Source organism: Panthera onca, chromosome F2 (genome assembly GCF_046562875.1).
Source record: "Panthera onca isolate mPanOnc1 chromosome F2, mPanOnc1 haplotype 2, whole genome shotgun sequence".
NCBI classification, from domain to species: domain Eukaryota; kingdom Metazoa; phylum Chordata; class Mammalia; order Carnivora; family Felidae; genus Panthera; species Panthera onca.
Window position 1 is genome coordinate 34,391,161 of NC_138356.1, and position 27,450 is coordinate 34,418,610.

The window sequence follows — 27,450 nt, forward strand, 5'->3', positions numbered from 1 at the left end:
AGCCACCCAGGTGCCCCCATTCATGTCACACTTTTAAAAAGGAGTAAAAATGATACTCAAATCTTGAGTATTTCTGCCTTTTTCTGCTTTATTTGAACAGTTATAGTAAGGACAAATGTGTGGTGCTTTGAGATGTACATATCATAAAGTACAAGGAAAACTTCTCAAGGATTAAACACGAAAGTAGGGAGGTGTGTCCTGTAACTTAAATGTCATAATGGCTGAAAGTAAGGGTTTGGATACATTCATTAAGAAACCAAGTCTGTAGAGAAGAAAAATGCTTTGCATAAACTTCCAATTTCCCACCTGTTACACATTTCAAATACTAGCTTACGTGTAATTCTCCATATTCTTTCACGAGCAAGGAGCCTATGATTCTGACCTCCCTCTCTCTCTGCCTTCCCTTTTTGTCTTTTTTGTTAGTTTGTCCTTTCACTCATCCTTATACCATTTGTTAACAGATGTTTGTATTGCAGCTACCGTAGACAGATGTTTATTTTGCAGGACACTGCCTGGTGGCTGGGTATGCACACATCAGAGTTTCTCAACTTCACACTGTTGACATGGTGGGCCAGATAATCCTTTGTTGTGGGTGGCTGTCCAGTGTATTGTATATTCCTGACCTGTACCCACTAGATGCCAGTAACATCTCCCTTTCCCCTGGCTGTGACAACCAAACATAGCTCCAGATGTTGCTAACTGTCTTTGAAGTGGGGGGCAAATTTGTGTCCAGTTGAGAACCACTGACGTGTATCAGTAATAATCTCTAATCAAAGATATGCCGTCCTACCCCACTCAGAATTTCCCATTATTAACACCTTGCATTACTGTGCTACATTTGTTAGAATTAATGAACCAGTATAAATACGTTATTGTTAACTATAGTCCATAGTTGACATCAAGGCTCACTCTTTGTGTTGTATGGGTCCTGTGAGATTTAAGAAATTCATGTTGTCGTGGACCCAACATTACAGTATCCTGCAGAATTGTTTTACCACTCTCCAAATCCCCTGTGCTCCATCTATTTATCCTTTACCCCACACTCCTAACAACCACTGATCTTTTTGCTGTCTCTGTAGTTTGGCCTCTATAGTTGGAATCTTCTTTCACTTAGCAATATGCATTTAAGGCTCCTCCATGTCTTTTTATGGCTTGACGTCTCATTTCTGATACTGTCAAATAATATTCCATTGTATGAATGAATGTACCCCAATTTTCTTACCCATCTTGGTTGCTTCCATTTTTGCCCTTATGAATATAGCTGATATAAACATTCATGTGCAGGTTTTTGTGTGGACGTAAGATTTCAACTTAACTGGATTGAAAACCAGGACTGCTTTATTATATAATAAGAGTATGGTTATTTTTGTAAGAAACTGTTCAAACTGTCTTCCAAAGTGGCTGGACCCTTTTGTTTTCCCACCAGCAATAATGAGAATTTCTCATGCTCTGCTTCCTTACCAGTATTTTTACCAGTTAATTATTACTTTTTTTTGCAGTGCTGAATCTTCCCATCCAGAGATATTTTATGTGCCTCTCCATTCATTCCGTGTTTTAAAATGTCTCTTAAAAATGTTTTTTAGTTTTGTTTAGATAAGTCTTGAGTGTAATTTTGATGTTGAACTTCTATCTGGTCGTTGAGCTAATACATTTTGGTCAAATTAATTGGGTACTAATAGCTTTTCAGTTGACTCTTGTGAGTGTTCTTTTTTTATTATTTTTTTTAATGGATCAGTTATTAGGGTCTTTTTAAGAAACTTAGAACACCAATTTGTGAGGGTGAACTCCATTTGTGAGAGAAAACACAGAACGGATATAGCCCTGAAGCTAAGGGACAGCTTTGATTTGTGGGAGCATTTGCGAGTCTGCAGCTTTCTGATCAACTCTGTGCTGTTCTGTAATCTCATATTTCCGTTTCTCCATGTTGAAGATCTCACCTTCCTGGTGTCTGGGTTTACTCAGCTGCTGCTTCTTGAAGTAAGCATCAGTGAGATGTTTTGGGATTTTCACACTGCTGATACCAGTTTTGGAGGAGGTGGCAATGACAGATTTCTGGTGTGTTCTACACAGAGGAAGTCGATTGAGGGCCAGAGGTCCGATCACAAGTAGCAAGCCACTGCTCAGTTACTTCAGGAAAACCACCCTCTTGCCTCTGTGGAGCACAGTGAAGGTGATCAAAATGAACCCAGGAGTGATGCTAGCTTGCATTTTCCTCACATGCTGACTGAAAGGGTTGTTGTTTTTTCCCGTGGCTCAATAGCTTTCCAGGAACATCTTCAGTAGGATAATACCTAGGCACTTTGTGAATTTTAACCACTCAGGTACCACCATTCCCGTTAACCACCAACTGGTTTTGTGACAGTAGCAAGAACCTTCTCCTTTTTCTTTTCAACTCTGTATTTAGCTGCTGAATACTTCTTCCTCTTGTACATGGCCTTTCATAGCTGATCAGGAATATCTGCCAATTCCTTTGCCTAGGCCAGGGTTTTGGCTGCAGTGGGGCTTCCTGTTCTTTGGCATTTTAGCCCTGAGGTTACTCTTCGTAACCTTGCACTAGTCTGACCTTCTTGGCTTTGATTTTTTTCTCCTTAGTATTTGGCTTCTCGGCTTTTTTTGCCTGCCATCTTGCAAGATGGGTCAGAGATCCTGTCGAGTGTTCTAAATAAACTTATCCTCTGTGAGTGAGCATTTTATTTCCAGTATTTTTCACTTCTTGTCTTAATGCATCATCAAAGTAATCAGCAGTATTGGAGTGGTGGTTGTGATCTTCCTTGTTTTGTTCCTGACTTTAATTTGTTCCTGACCTTAATAGAAATTCTTCTAATATTTTATAGTTAATATACGATGCTTACTGTGGGTTTCTGGTAATCTAGACTATTTATTTTTCTTGATTCCTCTTATCAAGTGTTTTATCAAGGTTTTATTGAATTATTTTTGGTTTGTATTGAAAATAGTCATGGCTTTTATCTTTTAATATGTTAGCATAGTCAATTTCCTAACATAATATCCTAATATTGAACCATCTTAGAATTTATTGAGTTTCAACTTTAGGGTTAACTTACCCTTACAAGAGTAAACTAAGAAACTCCTTTTTACTCCTTGTTACTTTAAATAACATTGAGAGTGATCTGTTCATTGAAGGCTTCATAGGATTTTCTCAGAACACTAAGTGAGCCTTGTGCCCTTTGGTGGAGTGCTATGATCTTTTATCACCTTTTCATTTTCTACTCTGATGAGTCCTTTCTTTCTTTTTATTTTATTTTTAAAGATTTTATTTTTAAATAATCTCTATATCCAATGTGGGGTTTGAACTCAACCCCAAGATCAAGAGTCACATGCTCCACTGACTGAGCCAACCCATGATGAGCCTTTTCAATTTTTCTTTCTCTTGATTTAGATTAGTTAATATGGTTCAGACTTACAAAGTTGTATGTGGCATTCCTAATGTTATTCATATTATATATTCTTTATAAAACTTGGAAAGGTATATTTCATGGTTTCTCCATATTACTGGTAAGAATTCATCTGAAGCATTTGTTAAAAATACAGATTCCCAAACCTTCCTTAGAGATTTCCCCTAGAGATTCAGTAAATCTAGAATGGGAACTGAGATCTATACTTCCAACAAGATCCCAACAGGATCCCATTTCTTATCAGTAAGTTTGGAAATTCTGATCTGTTTTATTGGTTTTTAAATTCCTTCTACCATTGCCCCCCACCCCCAATGGACCCTCAGCTCTGGAATTGAGTGCTAAGCTCATTTATTGCCATTCTTTCTTATATTCGTGGATACTTGTTAGGCTTTGTCCAATAGCCTTTGATACAAGTGTTTTCATTGCCATTAATTTCCCTAAAGTCTATAATTTCATTATTTCCTCTTTAACTCAATAATTATTTAGTTTATCTTCTAAGCATATTGATTGTGAATTGGGGGAGAGTACTATCATTTTTATGGACATAAAAGTATCCGTCTTCTGGGGCATCTGGGTGGCTTAGTGAGTTAAGTGTCTGACTCTTAATCTCACCTCAGGTCGTGGTCTCACAATTTGTGAGATTGAGACCCACATTGGGCTCTGTACTGACAGCTTGGAGCTTGCTTAGGATTCTCTCTCTCTCTCTCTCTCTCTCTCTCTGTCCATCCCTAGCTTGCACATGCATGCATTCTCTCTCTCTCTCTCTCTCTCTCTCTCTCTCTCTCTCAAAATAAATAAACATTTAAAAAGAAAGTTACCAGTTTCCTCACCAGTAAAGTGGAGATAATGCTGGTATCTGTCTCAGCATGGTTCTGTGAAGATTATTACATAAGATAACCCTTAAAAAGTGTTTAACAGATTCTGCCAGACTTTCAGTAAACATTTTAATAAGTTGTATTTTGTATTGCTTGTTTCTAGTTTTATTGCATTGTAATTAGAATGTGGCCTCCTTATTATATAATGGAGGATTTTCCTTTGGTCTTTTATATTGGTTTTCTAAAAATTCTCAGCGTGTTTGGATGGAATATGTACATAGTAGAAACTCAAAGCTACCTCTTTGTAATTTAAGTCAGATGTATTGTGTTATTAAATTTTTCATATAGTTAATATTTCTACTGATGCTCTTTAATCTGCATAGTTTTGGGAGAGGTATGTTCATTTCTTCCTCTATGATTTGTCTTTAATTTATTGATTCAACAAATATTTATTGTGTTCGTATGCAAAGCATTTTTAACAGTTGGGAAATGCAAGAGTGACAAAGTTTTTGTACCATTCTGAACTTAAAGAAATGAAAACAAATAAAATGATTTCAGAACATGAGAAATAAAACAGGTTAGGGTGTGGTGGAAACAACAGTAAATAAGGTACTCAAGCACTGCCTCAAGTACATTCTGAAGTTATAATTGGGCATGCACTCTAAATGATAAGAAGCCAGTCATGAGGTATTAGGAGGCCACAGGAACAGCAAGTGCACATCCCTTAAGTGGGAAGGAGTTTGCTATTCAGGGAACAGAAGGAAGGCCATCGTGAGAAGTCAGGCATAACTGTGGAGCAGATTAACATAGTCATTGTCATAGGCTGTGGTAAAAGAGTTTGGAATTTATTCTGGTGGTAATGGGAATCCACTGATGTGTTTAATTAGGGGAATGAAAAAATCTTATATGTTGTGAAAAAGATTACTCTGAGCCGTCATTTGGAGAATAGCTTGTAGCTGGACATGAGAAAAACCAGCAGACTAAAATTAGGAGGCTGTTGATAGTAGTAAAAGCAAGAAACGATGGACCAGAAGGTAGTGGTACAGATGGAGAGAAGAGCTGAGAGCACTCACCTGCTGTTGAATTATTGTAGGAGAGGAGTTTTTGCCTTGAACAACTGAACAGTGCTCTTTAATATCTCATTTTATTCCTCTCTAACAGTTCGTTTTTGTGTGCTGTGTTTTAGTATGCAAAAGATTTATGACTTTTTTCTTGGACTGGATTATCTTATCTCAGTTATTCCTCTTTTCCCATTTAGTGTTATTTTGCTTTGAAAAGACTGCTGCTAACTAAGCTTTTTTGTTTTTGGAAATTAATTTCTGCACTATTGAAGAGTAAATATTAAATGAGGTAATTATTTAAGTGAGCATTATATAGGAGACACCAGAAGTTAGCCTCTCTATGCACATTCTTTTTTCATTTCACTGTGTTATCTAATAGTATTTGGTACAGGGTAACTGTAAATACTTTATTTCTTTTATGTATTTTTTTTTCCCCAAAGCCATTCTCTTCCTCATATTTAGACAGTACTTGACTCATTCTCTTATTATTTTGTGCTTACCATTCAATTCCTTTTAATAGTACACTTTCCACCATTTAAGTCTTCCCTCTGAAGATGCCATTACCTTTAATTAGGTCTCCCTTCCCCATTTCAATTAGAACGTTATGTGGAATTTTCTAATACGTTTTACTCAATAATCTATGTCTCTTTCCAGTTTTAATTTGACTTCATTTTAATAGTGACACATAATTGAAATGCTTTGATCACATTTAAAATGAACATTAAGGGGCTCCTTGGTGGCTCAGTCGGTTAAGCATCCGACTTTGGCTCAGGTCATGATCTCATGTTTTGTGGGTTTGACCCCTATGTCAGGCCCTGTGCTGACAAGCTCAGAGCCTGGAGCCTGCTTCAAATTCTGTGTCTCCGTGCCTCTCTGTCCCTCCCATGCTTGCATGTGCTCACTCGCTCTCTCTCAAAAATAAATAAAAACATAGAAAAAAAATTTTTAAATGAACATTAAGAGGGTGCCTGGGTGGCTCAGTTGGTTAAGTGTCCGACTTCAGCTCAGGTCATGATCTCATAGTTCGTGAGTTTGAGCCCCGTGTCGGGCTGTGTGCTGACAGCTCAGAGCCTGGAGCCTGCTTCAAAATCTGTGTCTCCCTCTGTCTCTGTTCCTTCCTCACTTGCACTCTGTCTCTAACATTAATAAAGCAACCAAAAAATTTTTAAATGAGCATTAAATTGTATTAGTGGATCCCAGTAGTGAGTCATTTCTTTAGAAGGTGTAGAATGAATTTCTGTATCTTCTGGCAGTCCACTATAGTACTATCTAAATGCCACTGTTTCCCCCCATTGACATTTTTGATATTAGCTACCATTTGCATAGGAGAAGGAGATTGAAAGGGATCTTTAAAAGTTTTTATATATAGGGGCACCTCGGTGGCTTAGTCGGTTAAGTGTCCAACTCTGGCTCAGGTCATGATCTTGCAGTCCATGAGTTCGAGCCCCGCGTCAGGCTCTGTGCTGACCGCGCGGAGCCTGGAGCCTGCTTCGGATTCTGTGTCTCCTTCTCTCTTTGCCCCTCCCCCACTTGTGCTCTGTCTCTATCAAAAATAAATAAATGTAAAAATTTTTTTTAAAGTTTTTTATATAAACCATGCAGACTTTCAGAATTGATCATTTGGGAAAAAAAACCAAAAAACATGTTATCCTCATACTGGTTTTTCTTTTCCTTAAGTTAAAGTTATTAGTGTGTGTGTATACAATTTACCCTTGAACAGTAAGGATTGGAACACCAACATCACCCCCCCCCCCAACAATTGAATGATTTTGTATAACTTTGGACTCCATCCCCCTCCCTGCCGCCAGGTTTTGACTACTAATTGCCTATTGTTGACTGAAGCCTTACTAGTAACATAGTCAATTAACACATATTTTGTAGATCTGTTATATACTGTCTTCTTACCATACAGTAAGCTAGAGAAAATGTTAAGAAAACCAGAGAAGGAAAAAATACATTTACAGGTTTTACTGTTTTTATTGGAAAAAATCTACATATAAGTGGACCTGTGAAGTTCAAACCTGTGTTGTTCAAGGGTCAACTGTATTCTTAAATTTTTATTATTTATATATTCATCCCTAAATATAAGCAAGAAAAAATATAATCTGCCTTATTTATTTTCATCAGTATCTGATACATTACTCACCGTCAGTTAGGTACTGAATCAGTGTAACTGGTGAGTTGTTTGCTTTGTCATTTCCTGATAGTTCGTCTTATTGATTTTCTCTTTTCAGTTAATGGAGAATCATCCTCATCTGCACCAACTGATAACGCTTCCACTATGGATACTGTAATAGTATCTGAAGAAACCGCCTTGTCTTCAAATTGCACTAATACTACTGTTGAAGATCCTCCAGTTCAAGAAATAATGACTTCCTCAGAAAACAGTGAATGTATTCTCTCTACTAGTGCAGCATTTGGATCTGAAGCTAGAAGTACTTTAGACCCTGCCACCTCTAATTCTGGAAGTAGTTCTGCTTTTGAGGCAGCCAAATTAAGACAGCCAGATGGCTGTGTGGAACCTGTACGGCAACAGTCTGGAAATGCCAACACAGAAACCTTGCCATCAGGGTATGTTAAATATATTTTTTAGAAGTTTGACTTAATTTGAATAGCAACTTTTTGATAATACGACTCTTGAATGTGTATGTAAAATTTTTCAGTTGTTTAGTAATTTGAAATCAAAGCTGGAATCTGATTGATACAATTTGTGTATTTGCCACAAAGTACTTTTTAAAACTAAGAATGCTCACTTATGAAATATGTGCATTATAAAGGGAAAAGAAAAAACCTAGGGTTAGTTTGCAGGACACTCTTGATTTGATTCTTGGTTTATTTTTACTTTTAGATAAGAATGATCATAACACTATGTAATTACCTCAGTTTTCCAGCTTCCTTTATGGTCTGCTCCCCAGGCCCCAACATAGCCATCCTTTTTCTTCGTACTGAGTGCTGGGGAAAGTCACTTAACCCTGCTGATTAGCTCTGTTACAAACTCAGGTTTTCATTGCTGCTTAATAATTCTTAGTCTCTTTTAAATTTCCCATTGCAATTATTCAGCTTCCCAAGATTTCCTTTAAAGAGTATTCTGTGTGTGTGTTCCATTTGGTCACCTATTCCAGCTTTACTTAACATGTTTTTTTGATTCTTTTCTTGGTTCTGATGATACTAATATTACTGAGTCTTTCTTTGTCCCCGACTTCAAAAAGCTTATTTATAGTGGCTCAGACTTGTAAACATATATGCAGTACAATTTGACAACACTGTACTAGAAGTATGGGCACAGCACTTTCCTACACAGCTTACAGCAGTTAGAATGTCTTCTCTTAGAGATATTGAAACTGCACTTCTAGAAGGTCTTATTGCCCTCATTTTGTCACCAGTCACTGTGTTCACAGCCCTGTCTTATTTTCTGAACTGTTTTTCTCAGTGCTCTCTACTGGCTCATCTGATTTTGGTCACTGCCTAATCGTGGTTTCAGACTTTGGTCTTCTGCCTGTGCTTCTTCCTCTTGGATCTCACACTGTCCCAACTTTATTAAATCTGTATGTCCAGGCCAGACCTTGCTCTGAGCTTATTTTCAGCTACTTACTTACAATCCCCTCTTGTTTCCTGCCAGCATTTCAGACTGTACAGTATCTTCCTTCTCTCTCAAAAATTTCTCATTGTCCCTTTGTTTTCTATCTTTGGCAGCCTAGTCATTTATCCTCATTTCATATGTCTGCCACTGTGATATATACATGTAAGAAGCTGTTCTATTAACCTCATGGTCTGATAGGAGGATAAAGATAAGTAAACACCAACTATACAGTACAGTTAAAGCCGGGCTAGAGGTAAGTTTAGCAGGCTGTGGGTGGGAATATATACAGAGAGAGCTTGCAAGGGAGTAGCTTACACTTTTGAGATCAAAGAAAACTTTTAGGAAGAGATGACCCTTAAGTGGATTCCTGAAAGAGGAGTAGGAGTTAGCACAGCAATAATGGAGGCACCGATAATGGAAGGCTGACTGCATGTTCAGATCTCTAGCATTTACAAAAACGTGTAAGTGAAGCTCAGGAAGTAGTATTTTGTTACAGTTTGAGTTCAGCATTTGAGGAAGTGACCTTTGTAGCACTGACGAGTAAATAATCCTATGAAGAATTTTGTTTGCTTTTCTAGGAGTGTGGGAGTTTTTCCTTGAAAACTGTGGATAAACATTAATGAATTTTGAGCAGGGGAGTGGCAGAGTTATGTTTGCATTTTAGTTAGGTTATTAATTCTAGCAGTGGTATAGATAGATTAGGAGTTAAGGAGACAATTGGGGTGCCTGGATGGCTCATTCTCTTGAGCATCTGATTCTTGGTTTCAGCTCAGGTCATGATCCCAGGGTCATGGGATTAGCCTCGCATCTGGCTGAGCATGGATTGTGTTTTGGATTCTCTCTGTCTCTCTCCTCCTTTCACATGTACTCTATTTCTAAATTTAAAAAAAAAAAAAAAAAAAAAGAGTTGAGACAAGTAAGTAAAGATAGCAGCCAGACTGTTTTATAAATGAGAGAAGCAGGGGGGTACCTGGGTGGCTCAGTCGGTTGAGCGTCCGACTTCGGCTCATGTCATGGTCTCACACTCCGTGAGTTCAAGCCCCATGTCAGGATCTGTGCTGACAGCTCAGAGCCTGGAGCCTGCTTCAGATTCTGTGTCTTCCTATCTCTCTGCCCCTCCCCCGCTCATGCGCTCTCTGTCAAAAATAAATAAACATTAAAAAAAAAAATGAGAGAAGCAGGCATTATGATTTAAAGTGATAATAAGTATATATATTTAATTTTGTGGGGGCCAAATAAATGCTTCAGCATGTCTGTAGCTATCATGTGATCTTTGTGGTAACCTATGTGATTTTCAAATTGCAGGTTGCAACCCATTAGATTATGATCAGCATTTGAACGCATAATTTAAGTAAATCAATATAGACAAGAACAGAAAATACTGAAAAAGTATTAGGTGTAGTAAGAGCAAACATTTCCAGAAAGTTTATTTTTCTGGTGTGTGTTTGTGTGTATAAAATCTGTAGGGAAATAGCAATCTAGTACACACAGATGTTCATGTAAAACATATTTCTTACTCTGTTAGCTGTCATCAGAAAAGTTTAGAAGTTATTAATCCAGGTGAGAAATTAAAAGAACCTGCAGTAAGAGATGCTAGTCTCTTAGGGTGATGATAAGATATGTCCTGGTAATTAGTTGTAAGGAGGTAGAAGAAAAGAAGAGTGGAACCAAGGTTGATTCCTCTGGCTTAGGCAGTATTCTTTGTGTAACGGAGTTAGCAGTTTTCAAAACTACGTCGTTTCTCTTTCCTCAAACATCTTAGTTCCTGTGTTTCCTCTCTTTGGTAACTTGCTCAGTAATTCAGATAACTACCAGTGGAATCAGAGTGCCTGGAATCACGAGTGTTCTCAAGGAACAGTGTTCCATCCTGGAGATGAATTTTGAGTGTTATGCCAAGCATGATCTCACCCAAAGACCTTTGCATTTGCCCAAACTTTTGTGTGGAGTGTTATACCTCTGATATCTGCACGATTCATCCAGGTCTCTGCTCAAATGTTATCTCATTACAGGGGCCTTTCCTGATTTTCTCTGTTTAAATCAGGCCCCTCTGCACCCATCCCTTTACTTTGCCTTATTTTTTCCTAACCTTTTCTTAGGAAAATTTATAAACATGCAGAAAACTTTAAAGAATTTTTCAGTGAACATCCCAATGTCTACCACTGCATTCTGTAATTTACATTTTACCCTATTTGCTTTATCTCCTATCTCTGCCTCTCTCTATCCATCTAATTTTTAAATGTAATTCAATAAGTTTCAGACATCAGTACATTTAGTTCCCTCAGTACTTTAGCTTGTATGTCATTAACTGGAGTTCAATATTTGTGTAAAGTTTTTTAGGTAAAGTTTACATAGAAGGACATGCCCAAGTCTTAACCATACTATTTTGATGGGTTTCAACAAACACATACATCGATTAACCCAAATCCTTACTAAGATTTCAGATATTACCATTACCCCAGAAAGTTCTCTAAAGTACCTTTTTCAGTCAATCACCGTTCTGATTTTTTTTTTTCCACTATAGGTTTTAGTTTTTCCTGTTACAGAATTAATATAAATGAAATCAGTGTGAACGCTTTTGAGTAGGGTTCTTCTAATCAGCATAACTTGTGTTATGTTAATCACCACATGACACATATTTGTTTGTTGTCAATTTTCTTTCCACTAGACTAGAAAGGGCTTAAGTTTGTCCGTTTCAGTATTCTTTGTACCCAAAACCATCCCTGCTATGTAGCAGGTACTTGATAAATACTTGTTAAATACGTGAGTTAGTGCTTGATTAAATGATTTTCAGTGAGTGAACAATTGGGCAAAAGCCCTGGCTTGTAAATGCTTCTGAGGAAATGATTAACAAGGCCAAAAACTACTGAAAAATTCAAGTAAGATAAGAACTGAAAGTCACCAATTGAATGTAACTACAAAGAGATTATTTATTGTTGACCTTTGACAAGCAGTTTCTGGGAAATAGAGCTGTATTCAGAGTGCTGTGTGATGGAGTGAATGGGAGGGGTAGAAGTGTGTAGTAAACTTTTAAGGAGTAAGAGCTAGTGGACACAGAGAAAGAGGAATGTTTGGGGGAAATTGCAGGAAAAGATACAGAGCTGAGGGTCAGTTTTTCTTTCATAAAAGGAGAGAGACTTTAAAGTAGTGAGCTTCTGATGGGTAGGAGTTTGTGGACATAGGTTAGCAGTAGAGGAGAGAGGTAACCATTCTTCATGGTTTATGAGTAGGCAAGTCTTACTATCTACCCCATTATACAAGTTTGAAATCAGCAGTTATTCAAGAAGTAACTAAATTCTCTTATTGTAATATATTTCACAAAATTCTTCCACATTTACTTATTGTTTTAAAGCAAGTTCCTTGTTCAGTGGTAGGTTTGGAAATTTTATATACAATGTCTTAGTGAGACTATATCTAAATACTAGAAAGGAGAGTATTATGGTTGGGTGAAGTGTGGCATTTATAAATTAGCACCTAAATCTATGAAATTAAAGAATTCTGTTGAGAAGTCTTATTCAGCCAGGTAATTTGCACTTACTGGGAAGTATTCATGAATTTTCACTACTGGGATGTTCTGATCTCTTGCCAATTCCAGCGCACCACTTGTATATGACCCACAGGCACAGCTCTAGTGGGCTGTCACTGTGAGTCACCCAGACCAATCCAGAATATCACCCTTTGCTCTGTACCATCCTTTCTCCCCACCAGTACCTTCTTCTGTCCTTGCTGCCCAATGCCTTAGTCACCACCTACACATTGGGGACTCACTTGTGACAACTGCCATGCCCCAAGCGGTAGAATCTCACTTTGGGAGTGACAGCTCAGCAAGTTGCCTCCCCTTGGACTGGCTGCTAGGAAAATGAGGTGGGGCCACGACAGGAGTTTTTGCTCTTATTATGTAAGTACTTACAAATATTATTGACTTTGCCTTTTCACCCACAAAGCCTAAAATATTTACTCTCTGGCACTTCATAGAAAAAATTTAAGAAAGGTAAATTCTGTTAAGAGCAAAAACACTGAAATCTGGAAGTGAACCCGTTTTGGAAAAATTAAGAACCAGTGGCTAGCATTATGCTTGGAACGTGAGTGCTTACTGAGTATTTGTTGAGTGTTAAGTTGGGAATATTTGCCGTTTATCTGAGATAAACCTAGAAAAGGACTTTGTAGCCCATTATATAGATGGAATACTTGGTTATGTTTATTTTTTCCCTCAATCTTAAAATTTGTTTCTGATCACAAAGCTAAGACATGACCAAATAAAATACTTAAGTCATACAGAAACACTCAGAGAGTGGTGTCTATATTTTATTCCGGTAGTAAATATTTGAGAGCTTCTCTGTATCAGACTTTATTCCAGGCCTGGGATATTCAGAGGGCCAAGAGAGCCTAAGTCTCTGCTGCTGTGAAGGGTGTGTAACAGCAGGCTGAGCAGCTGGGGCCTTGCATACATAATCTACTCAGTAATGTCATATAGTGACAGATTCTATGAGGAAAGATCGAAGTAGGTGAAGAGGTTAGAGAGTAACTGTGTAAATTACTGTTTTGCATACATTTATAGAATTACTTTAAGAAACTGGTATCACATTCTACATGGTGTTTTTCAGTTGGTTTTTATTTATTTTTTCAAGCTTTCATTTTAATTCCAGTTAGTTAACATATAATATAATATTAGTTTCAGAAAGATTTTTTTTAAGTCTATTTATTTATTTTAAGAGAGAGTGAGAGCACAGGAAGGGTAATGAGAGACGGAGGGATAGAGAATCCCAACCAGTCTCCTCACTGTCAGTGTGGAACTCGAACCCATGAACTGTGAAATCATGACCTGAGCTGAAACGAAGAGTCAGATGCTTAACTGACCAAGCCACCCAGGCAGCCACCCTTTTTTAGAAAGATTTTTTTTTTTAAGTCTATTTATTTATTTTGAGAGAGAGAGCTAGAACGCAGGAGTGGGAAGAGAGAGAGGGAGAGATAGAGAATACTAGTTTCAAGTGTAGGGTTTAGTGATTTATCACTTATATGTAACACCCAGTGCTCATCACAGTAAGTGCCCTTCTTAGTACCCATCACTCATTTAACCTATCCCCCCACCCACCTCCCCTCCAGCAAACCTTAGTTTTTTCTCTGTAGAGATTTTAAAAAGGGACTGAAAGCACATCTCATACTCATCAGAATGGCATTAGAGTTCTTAGAATCAATGCAAAAAGCTGTTAAGCCAACTTAAAATGCTGAGGGAAACTAAATGCAACCTGATTTCTGTAATCAGCCAAACTGTTGAGTGTGTGCACAGAATAAATACATTTTCGGATATCATTGGTTTCCAAAGTTCATTTCCTGTGTATCCTTTGTTAAGAAGCTACCAGGACTCGTGTTTCTCTAAAATTAGCTACTGAGGGGTGCCTGGGTGGCTTAGTCGATTAAGCCTCTAACTCTTGGTTTCAACTCAGGTCTTGATCTCGCGGTTTCCTGAGTTCGAGCCCCACGTTGGGCTCTTCCCTGGTGGTACAGAGTCTGCTTGAGATTCCCCGTCTCCCTCTCTCTCTGCCCTTCTCTCACTCATGCTGTTTCTGTCCCTCTTAAAATGAATAAATGAACTTCAAAAAAAATAATAAATAAAATTAGCTACTGAATGTGAAAGGCATGGGCTTCAGATCTCAGGTGTCTGATAGAAAGGGAGTGAAAGGAATCACCAGCATGATGGTAAAAGGGGGCCCAAGATGGCAGATGTGCCGCAGGCTTCTCAGTTGGCCAGACAGGATCAGCAGCTCATTGTGAGGCACAGCTGTGATTGGTAAATACCTGATGAGTCTGAATATTTTGAGAGGACATATATACAGGTGGAGAAGTTTTGGGAGTGAAATTAATAAATACATAGAAACTAAGAAAATGGGAAGAAAGGAGACAAAAGAAATATTATGTTCCATGACTCAGCTGTCAGGAGAGTTTTACATCATATAAGGGAAGGACACAATATGTGTGTATGTGGAATGGTCGAAGGAGGGTAAGTGTTACAGTGTGTGTGTAGATGGATGCAGGAGAGAGACTTCAGCTGAATCTCTCATAGTGAGAAATCAATATACAATGTTTGAGATGAAATCTAAAATAGTAAAATAAGCTTATTAATATAAAAAGAGGTAAATACTAAAAGAATTGGCTGAAACAGTTGAAAATGTTGCTTTTGTGGAATGGAAAATGAAGTTAAGGGGACAGTAGGCACTGTTTTTTGTAGTGAGCCCTGTAGACTGTATGTGTGAAGGTGTATGTATATCATTATACAACTATGAATGTATAAAATTATGTGAAAGTATGTATAATTTTGATAAAAATCTTTGTAAAAGATGGAAATCTGGAAGTTTTGCTATAGAATTGCAATAAAAATTCAAGAACTGATTATAGGAATTAATACCTAAAAATAACAAAACTACCATTATCAGGAGGTTCTTGAAATTTCGTGTGTGTGTGTGTATATGTGTATATATATATATATATATATATATATATATTTTTTTTTTTTTTTTAACGTTTATTTATTTTTGCGACAGAGAGAGACAGAGCATGAACAGGGGAAGGTCAGAGAGAAAGGGAGACACAGAATCGGAAATAGGCTCCAGGCTCTGAGCTGTCAGCACAGAGCCTGACGCGGGGCTTGAACTCACGGACCGTGAGATCATGACCTGAGCCGAAGTCGGACACTTAACCGACTGAGCCACCCAGGCGCCCCGAAATTTCGTATATTTTTAAGACATTTGTTTTTGGCTGTTGAGCTTTCATACAAATCAATAGCCCATTGATAGTGTTACAGATATTCCCAAAATGTCTTTAAAATGAAATTCCATATTGGAATCCTGCCTTCCAATGAACTTTTATTATTAAGTGAAAATACATAAAATCTGAAGTTTCAGAGGTTTTTTTTAGTGAAATGTTTTTTTGTAAGAAATATTTGAATTTTTATAGTATAGGGTAGCATGAATATTCCAAAGTAGGATTTTATACAGCAGAGATTTTTTTTCATTTTAACAGTTTTTTATTTAAAGTTGTATATCAGGTTACTTTATTCTTGCATCTTCTCAATTGCCCTATTTCTCAATTTGCCCTATTCCTTTCCTAACATGGCAAGATTTGGCTTTACGTTCAAGGATCTTTTTGTAGTCTTTGTCCAGTTTTAATCTAGTGATAACCAGCTCGCTTGGGTGAGTGCCCACAAGGACAGTTGTGCCTTTTGCCTTCTCTTGCTGAACTCGTTAAATGTAAATGATGTATTTCTTCTGTAAACCTGGACTACTTTGCCAAATTGCTGACCTTTATAGTGTCCTCGCACAACCTTACTTTATCATCCTTTCGGATGGGCATGGATCGAATGTTGTACTTCTGTCTCAGCTCTTTGGAAAGAGGGGAGGATAAAATCTTCTCCGAATGTGGGGAGGTGCATTGAAATGTCTTTCATGGTTCTTGCTCTGGTCAGAAGTCACAAAGGGATTGAACTTCATTTTGGCCACTGGTGCTTCAGCAGTGGCCACAAAAGGGAAGAGAGCAACAGGGATTTTTTTAATAGATCGATTTAACAACTTACATGATTCTGAGTCAGTTGTGAAGTTGGGCATTTTTATTCATAATTCTGTTGAAACATTTTGTGACTTGTTTGTCGATTAGCTTAATTAAGCAAACTATTAAATTTTTTTGCATGTCTTTTTAAAGTAAATGTGTGTGTATGTCTATACCTTGCTTAGGGAATAGCTTAATATGTATGGTCATTGTGTAAGAAAATAATAATGACCTCTGTAATCTAAAAAGAATCAAATTGGGCCCCTGAGTTTAAGAGAAAACAAAATTCTTCCATTTAGTCTACTTTCAATTGAAAACAAGAATGTTAAACTCAGAAATATTATGTTTTATATTTAACATTTTTCTTCTATACCATATTACAGAAAGAACAGAGAAGAAACAGGAATCACAGAGAAGAAAATGAGAGTAGGGAAAATAAGAGATTGAGAGTCTTTGAGATAAAACAGGAAAAGATGAAATTGGAATGTTCATAAACAGAGTTTTACTGAAAACAAGAGGGAGATAGCTGTACACAAAAAGAAGACACTATGCATATAGAAGAATTTTCATGGAGCAGTGTCACCACATACTTCTTTAATGCAATATCTATAAAATCTTATAGATGTGTATTTTTTAAATTGCAGGCAGAAGTGGATATTACCTCATTAACATTTTGTGCCTTGAGTGTGGTAATAGGCTGAAAGTTCCTCTACCTTTAATTACATTTGTCTTTTCTGATGAATTTCTGATAATTTTCTGGTGATAAATTATATAAATTAGTAACTTTTAAAAACATTAGGTATTTATCCTCCTGTACTGACTATATATCTACTGAGTTGCCAGTACTGGTAATAAAAAGGTAATAATTAAGAACTGAAAAGACACTAATAATTGGGAAAAGAAATTTTGTATGCGTGTGTATATATTATATAACCTTTTAAAGTAAAACTTATTTGCAATTTTCCTGAATATAAGAAGGAATTATTTTTCAGGTTGTCTTATTTTGGTATCTTTTAGTTTCATTTTTGCATTTTTATTAAAGGTGGGAACAGAGAAAAGATCCTCATGGTAGAACCTATTACGTGGATCATAACACTCGAACAACCACATGGGAGAGGCCGCAACCTCTACCTCCAGGGTAATGTGGCATCTTTATTCATCTCCAGTTGTGTTTTATCATACATTTGATTTCTTAAATTTATTACAACATAAAATGATTCTTTCCTTGTACATGTTATATTTTCCTTCATTTATTTGTGAATAATGACTGTTCAGTAAATGAGATTTGTTATATTGTATCTCTTTTACTATTAGTCTGAAGGGGCTTCCTCAAGAGGTTATCAAACACTGGCATGTGTTACTGTAGAGTAGCTGTAGAATTTTGGTTCAGTTTTAGTGCTTGTCATTCATTATATTTTAAGGAATGAAAAGCATATTTAGGAAAATTTATGTGTGTGTTCTCCAAAGGTAGTGATCTAAGCTGTATTATTTCATGAGATCTAATGACATAAGAGACGTTAGAGTAGTTCAAAGTTATGATCTAAAAGATTGCTGCAAGTAAAATTATATTACATTATGGCTAAAATTATAGACAGTCTTAATAAAAATATTTCTATTACACACTATATAAATTCATGCCGTTCTGTATTCACAAAATTGGTCTTCCTTTTCATTTGTGCTCTTATCTTTAATAGCTCTTCATACATATTGTGCCGATAGCTAGTTGAATTATACTGTTTATATTCTCCTTGAACTCTCTGCCTGGACTGGCAGTATCTCCTTATTGTCTTTGCTTCTTAGAATATGTCCTTCCAGATGCAACTTAAAGTCCACCAATATAAAACACATTCAAAGTCCAGAATATTCACAAAAATACGTTATTTTTATGTGATGGGTTGCTGATAGGATTCCTAAATCATTGTATAAGTTAATGGCTTATAGAAGTGTTTGTGAGAGAGGGGATGGGGGCATAATAGGAGGACCCTAGGCTTGCCTCGTCCCTCGAACATAGCTAGATAACTAAGTTAATGGCATGAATTGGCTTTAGGGTTAACTGAACCCTGGAGGATGGGGAGAACTCTGGTTGGTGGAGAAATAGGGAAGGGCATTTTGTTTTGAGGGAATATTCAGAAAAAAAAGGGATGACAAAATGAAACATATACATTTGAGACCAGCAAGTAGTTGATTTGGCTATTATGTGGGCCTCGTAAAAGATCTTAGGGGAGATGAGGCTGAAATGGTGAATGGGTTCATTTTTATGCTGTGCCGGAGAGCCATGATAGGTGGAATGACATGATTCGATCTGCATTTGTGTTCAGCAGCTGTGTAACAGCAGGATGTTGAAGACCTGTAAGAACTGAGTTACAACCCTGAATGTAGGCAGTGGTTAGAGGGACAGATTACTAGGTATATAGTAAGCGCTCAGTAACTTATCAAGAAAAAGAAGGTGGTCAGATTGAACAGAGACTGTTCAGTCTTTGGCCCCCTTTTTAGAAATCATGTAGTGGTAGAATGGGAAGATAATTCACCTAAAAAGCAAGTTACATGTTTGTAATTTCTCTGAAGAATATCAATGTTTACATTTTTTTGAAGTTGTTTGCTCATGTCTCAGACTTGATTTTTAAATCATGTGAGTTAGGTGTTAACTAATTACTTTCCAGTTTCTTGTATTAAGACATTCTTGCTTTTTATTAATGCTTATCCTGTGGTAGTTGGGAAAGAAGAGTTGATGATCGTGGAAGAGTTTATTATGTGGATCACAACACCAGAACAACAACCTGGCAGCGGCCTACCATGGAGTCTGTTCGAAATTTTGAACAGTGGCAGTCTCAGCGGAACCAATTGCAGGGAGCTATGCAACAGTTCAACCAACGATACCTCTATTCGGTAATTAGCACATTGTACGATATCAACACAACTTTTTCCTTCAGGCATTTGCTCTTTTCGACTTTGGTGGTTTTTAAATGTTACAGACTACATTGCAAGATATTTTTTATTTACTCTTTAATAAGATATAAGTATTTTTGATACACATACACACTTTAAGCTTTTTTTTTTTTAATTCTAGTTTACTAACATTAAATACATACTGTTTTTGTCTTTACTAAATGGTAGTTTTCATAAATGAATTTCTTAATGAAATAATTTGTCTTTACTAACTCCCCAATCCTCCACCTTTAATTAGAATCATTTTGCTTGCTTTAAACCAAACCAGTTACCTCCTGATTTTACTTAAGGGCAGTCTTGCCATTTTCCAGCTGTTCTCATTCCCATCTCAGAATCTCAGAAACAACACTTTCATGTGTTTTGGCCTACCGAAGATATTCCTGGGATTGGAGATGGCTTTGTCCAAAAAATCTAATGCTGTCTGAAAATTTGACCAGTTGATGGTTCATTTATTGCTGTAAACAAACATCTACAAGAAGACTTGGGGTAGCGGGTAATCTCTGTTAAATAGGTTTGATTACAGGAAGTGGAAAATACAAATTTTAAGTACTGGGCATCTCTGGATAGTGTTTTGAGGCAACTTGAAAACCCAAAATGTGGAGGCTAGCAAATAGGAATTAGGGAAGACACAAAAAGAAAACCTAAATAACTTTTTTCAGAATCCTGCCTCAGGCTGGCTCTTTCAACTCCCATTTTCTTTAGAGGTTAAGTAATAAGTTCTCATTTGCAGTCTGACCCACTCACCTGGTTTTCTGTGGCCAGCAGAGAGGGACAGGGCCAGCCCAGCCTTCATAGCATCTCCTGCTGCCACCAGTTTCTGGTCCTTCGGTAACTTGTACAGAAATCTGTGCTAAGATTTCACTGTTCAGCTGTATGTAGTAAACAAGAAATTATGTACTTTGTGCTTTTGTACATTATGTACTGTGTGCTTTTGCTGTCTGTATACATGAAAACCTTAGGGAAACAGGGCAAAATTAGGTCAGAGGGATGTATTAGAAATGTGTTCTCTTGCATAGAACACCTTTAAACAGATTGAGATGTAATTATCTAAGTATATACAAGTCTGGGGTGAAAGTCCAGAGCTAACACTACATTGGCTCAGTAATGCCACCTGGTACCCAGGTTCTTGGTACATCCTTATCATGCTTCATGCTTCACCTTTATCATACAGAGCTGTTGCCCTTTGGACTTCATTCTCTGTTGTAGGCAAGAAGAAAGGGAAAGGGGAATGAGAAGGGCAGATGACTTTTACCTAGTAAGCCCTGCCTTTTTGCTTGGAAAGGGATGCCCTTACCAGGGACTTCTGACAGTAGCTCGCTGGCCAGAATTGGTCATTCTACCAACCCAGCTGGGAATGGAATATTAGATGGATACATTTCTGCCTTGAAGAAAACAGTGGTTTGGGTGTCAAGGAGGGAGGAGTGGGAAATTGATACTGGGTAAAATTAACAGTATCTGTTATAAGGTTATAAAATATGTATCATTTTATCATATACTTTATCATTAAATAATTTTTCAGGTGATAGTTTTTGTATTTGTCATTCTTACAGTATGTAAGCATGAATGTGTTTTGTAGATGAATACACAAAAGATGCTAATATTAAAAGTATTTGTATAAAGATGATACTGGATTTTAATATTGGTTTTATTAATAGGCATGTGTTTAAAAACATTTTTTTAATGTTTGTTTATTTTTGAGAGAGAGAGGCAGAGCACAAGTGGGGGAGGGACAGAGAGAGAGGGAGACACAGAATCCGAAGCAGGCTCCAGGCTCTGAGCTGTCAGCACAGAATTAGGCATTTGTTTTAAGAAGAACTGATTAGTATTGTATTTCTAAACAAGTAGTTTTCATTTAAACACAATTTTCTATATGCTCTTCTCTCATTTCACTCCTGTAGATTATTATAGAAGGGCTAAGAAATTAAAATATTGATGTCAGAATTAGTTATTTCTAAGTCTTTAAAAAACTAGTAACTTTATCAACTGATTGACTCCTCTTAACTCATGACATGTTTAAATGTACTTTGTGTCTTGAAATGACTGTATTCACATTCCTTTATCATTTTTTAGAAAATTATTATAAAATGTGGTTCTATCAAGTGTTCGGTTTATCTCTGCTTTTATATTAAAGTACTGTTCTTTTTTTTTTTTTTTTTTCCCCCTCGAACCCTTTCTCCAATCAGGCTTCAATGTTAGCTGCAGAAAATGACCCATATGGGCCTTTGCCACCAGGCTGGGGTAAGCTGATATGTTGTTGGTAAAAATATCTGAAGATATATGTAATAATTAGTTATTAAATGCTGTGCTCACTCTATTTTTTAGAAAAAAGAGTGGATTCAACTGACAGGGTTTACTTTGTGAATCATAACACAAAAACAACCCAGTGGGAAGATCCAAGAACTCAAGGGTATGTGTGTACTACAGCCTTACTTAAGTAATATTACATGCATCTGTAGGTAAAATCAAGTAAACCTTGATTCAAATGTTTTTAGTACCTAGAAAATGTTCACCCTGTGATTATAACTTTATATATTAGCTTACAGAATGAAGAACCCCTGCCAGAAGGGTGGGAAATCAGGTATACTCGGGAAGGCGTTAGGTACTTTGTTGATCATAATACAAGAACAACAACATTCAAAGATCCTCGCAATGGGAAGTCATCTGTGTAAGTGAAAACCTAAAGTACTTAAGTGTTGTTTAATGACATAAAAATTTAGCCTCAACTTCAGCAACAGATTGTACTCTGTCAATCAAGAAAACCTAGACAAGTAATAGCTCAGTATACGTACATCTTTGCTTTATGTTACTACAGACTGAATTTGTAGTACATAATGTGTTAATGATGGCAAATATTTATCTAGTGATTACTGTATGTGGGGGATTGTTCTAAGCACTTTGTATAAACTAGCTCATTTTATTTCCCAACAGCCCCTTGAGGTGGATACTATTATTTTCCCTTTTTCAGTGCAGAAACTGAGGCTTAGGGGACATAACTAACTTGCGCAAAATCAGATGGCAAGTAATGGAGCTGGTTTCAGACCGAGGTAGTCTGTGCACAGATTTAACAGTCACATCCTGCCACTGCAGTGTGAAGGAATGAGATGTCAACAAATTTGAGTCTTCCAGATAAAAAGACCTTAAAGTAGAGCTCACCTTCATCCTTACTCTTAAGTGTGGTATCTTTGCATCACTAAGAAAATAGTTTTATGAAAGGTTTTTTTCAAATTTCCTACTGTCATATCTACCCACCTACCAGCATCTGTCTTCCCTCTTAATCCTATAGGTGAACTATCATTGTTCCTATCAAAGGCCAGTGCCTTTACTGGCACACTAGATCTTTCTCCCTCTTCCCATTTAATTGTGGTAGCAATTGTCATCTTTCTATCTTCCATCATCAGTTTTTCTTCCTCTACTGAATTATTCTCATCACCCGTGATTTCTCCTAGACTGAAAACAAATAAACAGGGGTCCCTGGGTGGCACTCAATTGGTTAAGCAACAGACTCTTGATTCCAGTTCAGGTCATGATCTCACGGTTTGTGGGATCAACCCCTGCGTCGGGCTCTGCACTGATAGCACAGAGCCTGCTTATAATTCTCTCTCTCCTCCCTGCCCACCTGCCCCCCCTCCCCACTCTCTGTGCCTCTACTGCATACACGCTGTCTCTCTAAATAAAGAAATAAACCTTTGAAAATAAAATTTAAAAAAAACACAACTTTTTACCTTTCAAATTCATTCCGTGAAAATTCATTTTTATTGTTGCCCCTTATGGGAAAAGTACCTGAAAGCATTGTCTCTATATTGCTGTTTCTAATTACTCTTTCAAACAGATTACAAGGAGTTTTACTGACCCTGAACTTGTTAAGGGCACCAGCAACCTCCACATTGTTAATTGTTAATCCAGGGGTGGGTTGCAGTCCTGTCTCATTTGATTTAGGAGCATTTGACACAGTACGTTTTTAGCCATCTCAACTTCAGAGTGTGTCCAGAATCCCGTTATGTCTTACCATGTCCACTGCCACTACTTTGGTCAACTGGAGTGCACGGTGCCTCTCTGCTTTCTGTCCACACCTCATATAATGTTATTCTCCATAGAGCAGCAAGTAGTAAAAAGTCATTCCTTTGCACAAAACTTTCCAGTGATTTCCATCTCAGTGAAAAGCAGATTCCTCACAATGGCCTCCAAGGCCTTAAAAAATGTGATCCCCGTTACCTCTTCAACTTCATCTCTTTTTTCTCTCCTTATTCACACTGCTTCAGCTTCACTGGCCACGTAGCTCTGCCTCAAGCACCTGGACTTTTACTTCTGGGTTGTAGCTGTTATTCTGCTCTTTCTTCAAATATGTACATGGCTTATGCCCTCCATGTTTTTGTTCAAATATTGATTTGTGAACCCAACTCTGTTCACCCTTTTCAGGATTAAAACATCTCCCTATACACTCTGTGTCCTTTTACATTGCCTTTTCCTCTCTCTCTTTAAAAAAATTTTTTTTAATGTTTATTTTTGAGAGAGAGACAAAGCATGAGTGGGGGAGGGGCAGAGAGAGCGGGAGACACAGAACCTGAGGCAGGCTCCAGGCTCTGAGCTGTCTGCACAGAGTCCGACGTGGGGCTTGAACTCACAGGCTGTGAGATCATGACCTGAGCCGAAGTCAGATGCTTAACCGACTGAGCCACCCAGGCACCATTCTTGTTTTTTCTTTTTGAGGAGGAGTGGTAAGACATTTATCCCCTTCTAACACACTTCGTATATAATTTACTTATTTATTCTGTTTCTTGTTTTTCCACTTCACTGGAATATAACCTCCACAAAAACACATTATCATTACCTGTTAACACATAACACTCTCATCAACTAGAAGAGTGCCAGGTAGTAGTATGTCTTACATAAATATTTGTTGAATGAATTCACTTGAACCTGACAACATAAGAGAACATTTTGCATCCATTACAAAATGTTCCCTAAGATCATGAAAGTTCTTTATGTATGTATCTTAGGCTCTCCCTCAGTAGGCAGAAGACCCAGGCCTTCCCAGTGTGACTCACACCTGTCCCTTACATGCCACCCACTCTGTCTCTTCCCTCATTTACCAGTTGAGCTGTGTGACCTAGATGTCACTCGTTCTTAGAAATTGATTTTGCTTTGCATACTTTCTCACCAATGTTTAGTTTGAATTGGGCTTAAGATGTGGTAGAATTTTCTTCCCTGTCTTTTCTGTCTGGAGCCTCTATCCTCCTTAGATTTAAGTTATTATCAAAGTTTTTTTTTAATAGTAACAGACTTTAATATTTCATTTAACTTTGTTACAAAAGATCCACCCCTATATATAGTCTTACTTTTGTGTGTGTCCTCATTTTTCAGGCCTCTTAGCCCACTAAATTTATCTTCTTTCCCAGCAAATAGCTTTCCTGTGGTCATTTGTAGGACTCTGGTATACTCCACAATATTATATATCCAACTCTATTGTGAACTAACATGTTTGTTTTGTTTTTCCTTTAGAACTAAAGGTGGTCCACAGATTGCTTATGAACGCAGCTTTAGGTGGAAACTTGCTCACTTCCGTTATTTGTGCCAGGTACTACAGTGGTAAATAAATCTTATGTTTGTAATCATTTAGTCTTATCTTTGTACTATACAAATACTATAACTTACATGATATCACGATACTATTTTTGTTTTTAGTCTAACGCACTACCCAGTCACGTAAAGATCAATGTATCCCGGCAGACATTGTTCGAAGATTCCTTCCAACAGGTAAGGAAGATTTTATCAGGATAAATAGTACAGCTTGTCAGATTATATTCTATATATCTGAAGGGAGTTACAGTTTAGAAATTTTAAACCATGAACTGCCACTCACTGAGCGTGCATTATAATAATAATCATAATAAACTCCATCATGTATACAGTGATTACCAGATGCTTGACACTGGCATCTTAGGTTTATCATTTCATTTAATTCATCCTCACAACATCCCTTTGAGATAGCTATTATCATTGTGTCCATTTTAAATAAACAGCTTCCGGAGCAAGTTGACACACTTTGACATTTATTTACTTTTCTAAGATTTTATTAACTCAAACAAGTCTTGGTAAATACTACCAAATTAAAATTAAATCAGTATAGATACTCTCTTTCATTCAAGTTTTCCTTCAGTAACCTTAATGTTTATTCTTATCTCTTGTAGCTTTCTGTTTAAAGGTTGTGATCTAAAAGAGACCTCATCTGAGCACACTAGTTTAAAATGGCAGTACCTGCTCTCCTCTGAGACTTTATTCTTTTCTGTAACACTTATCTGACCCATTTTATTTGTCTCCCTTGTTAGAATGTAAGCTCCATGGTAGCACAGACTACTTCATTTACTGCTGTTATGCTAGTGCCTTGCACATAGCAGGTATTCAGTAAACATTTGGTGAATGAATGAACGAATGGAATATGTCTACCTTTCCTGAATCATCTGCAGAATATTTAAAGATGATAAATCGAGGGTACTTGGGTAGCTCAGTTGGTTAAGGGCCTGACTCTTGATTTCTGCTCAAGTCATGATCTCATGATTGTGAGATACAGCCCTGTGTGGAGCTCTGCACTCAGTATGGAGCCTGCTTAAGATTTTCCCTCTCCCTTTCTTTCTGCCCCTCCCCCACTTGAGCATGCTCATACCCTGCCCCCCAGTATTACAATGATAAAGTAAAATTCCTTTTGTATACAGGCACACAAGGACTTTTACATAAACAAGCCCAAATAGAATAACAGCATTCCAGACTCAACAACATGCAGATCCTAGCTGAATTTTACTAGCTGTTGGAATTTGGGCATGATATTTAATATAGCTACTATCAAAAAATTTTTTGGTTTGAGTTAAGTTTTTGGTTTGAGTTAATAAATTCTTAGCTTGTTCTAAGCTCTGTTTGAGCTTTATTTTAGCAAGTATACATCCAAGTTCATGGAAGATTTACTTTGCTCTGTCCTCTGGTGTGGGGAGAATCATGGTCAATTTGATGTGCATGGTTGCCTACCAAGCGAAGTCCTGCTGGTAAGCTGTGCCATCACCCAGACACGCCAGTCTTGGCTTCGGTTTTATCATATGTGTGGTGGAATAATTCATTTTTATTCAGAAGTAAAGCCTGTTTACTAGTATCGCTAATGTAAGCCATTAAAGATTATGAAAATTGGGTATCTGTAAATAACTCTTTGCTTTAGCTGAGTTCCTTTCCTACTGATAAATGAAATCCGTGGTATAAGCAGGACCTACAACAAGTTCTTCTCATCAAATGTTGCTAGTTACAAAAATTTATAAGTCAGCTTTTACAAGATTTTGGTATAATTTGGAGATTGACAGGGGACTGAATATTTTCTAAGCTTAAAAACTTTCTGTGTCACTCTTCCTCTTGCCACTAACCCAAAGTAGAACTACCATTTAATACTAGACGAGGGGAAAGAGATTTTAGAAAGTGAATCACAGGAGGCATAATAGAGTAAGGTACATCTCTACTAGTTTGTGGAACACATCAATAGATCTCTTTAATTAAAGGCATTGTATGAGATAAGGAAATGTATAATTCTGGAAATACAAATGAAATTTAAGTTGAATGATTTTGGAAGAAACTTGCACTGTATATGAGTGTTAAAATATCCATGTTTTTGTTTTTAATTAGATTATGGCATTAAAACCCTATGACTTGAGGAGACGATTATATGTAATATTTAGAGGAGAAGAAGGACTTGATTATGGTGGTCTAGCAAGGTAAAATAAAAACACATATCTGCTTTGCAATAAATATATCTCCGTTGTAGTGGATGTATTCTTGAAAAGATACAAACGTTTTTTCAGTAGCAATCCAGAGTTATTTTTAGAAACAAAAATTAAAATATTAGCACAATTCTAGAGGTAACCATTATTATTCCTGTCTTGGTTATCCTTTACATTTTCTCTGCATAGGAATAAATTTGTATGTATGTGTGATATAGTACATATGCTGTTTTTTGTTTTTTTTAACAGTTTTAATATAACATGCACAATGTAGTAACTTGATTTTATCATTTTATATCGACATATTTTCATATCATATATGGAGATAATACTCTCCTTTATTTTAAT

The 27,450-nt window shown here is 37.0% G+C and overlaps 1 protein-coding gene and 2 pseudogenes across 9 annotated transcripts in view; 1 reads left to right on the top strand and 2 right to left on the bottom strand.

The window, feature by feature from the left end:
* The window catches only part of WWP1 (WW domain containing E3 ubiquitin protein ligase 1), a 133,998-nt gene that overhangs the window by 77,860 nt on the left and 28,688 nt on the right, over nucleotides 1–27,450 (top strand). For all 9 annotated transcript variants that reach the window (XM_060610839.3, XM_060610833.3, XM_078441486.2 and 6 more), the window contains 9 exons: nucleotides 7,524–7,860; nucleotides 17,448–17,543; nucleotides 19,117–19,291; nucleotides 21,535–21,589; nucleotides 21,674–21,758; nucleotides 21,888–22,016; nucleotides 24,851–24,926; nucleotides 25,034–25,105; nucleotides 27,008–27,096. In XM_060610839.3, coding sequence (XP_060466822.2) covers nucleotides 7,524–7,860; nucleotides 17,448–17,543; nucleotides 19,117–19,291; nucleotides 21,535–21,589; nucleotides 21,674–21,758; nucleotides 21,888–22,016; nucleotides 24,851–24,926; nucleotides 25,034–25,105; nucleotides 27,008–27,096 — 1,114 coding nt within the window. The remainder of the gene's footprint in view (nucleotides 1–7,523; nucleotides 7,861–17,447; nucleotides 17,544–19,116; nucleotides 19,292–21,534; nucleotides 21,590–21,673; nucleotides 21,759–21,887; nucleotides 22,017–24,850; nucleotides 24,927–25,033; nucleotides 25,106–27,007; nucleotides 27,097–27,450) is intronic.
* Nucleotides 1,419–5,878, bottom strand: LOC132664861 (large ribosomal subunit protein eL6 pseudogene; annotated as a pseudogene).
* Nucleotides 15,915–16,865, bottom strand: LOC132664259 (large ribosomal subunit protein uL24 pseudogene; annotated as a pseudogene).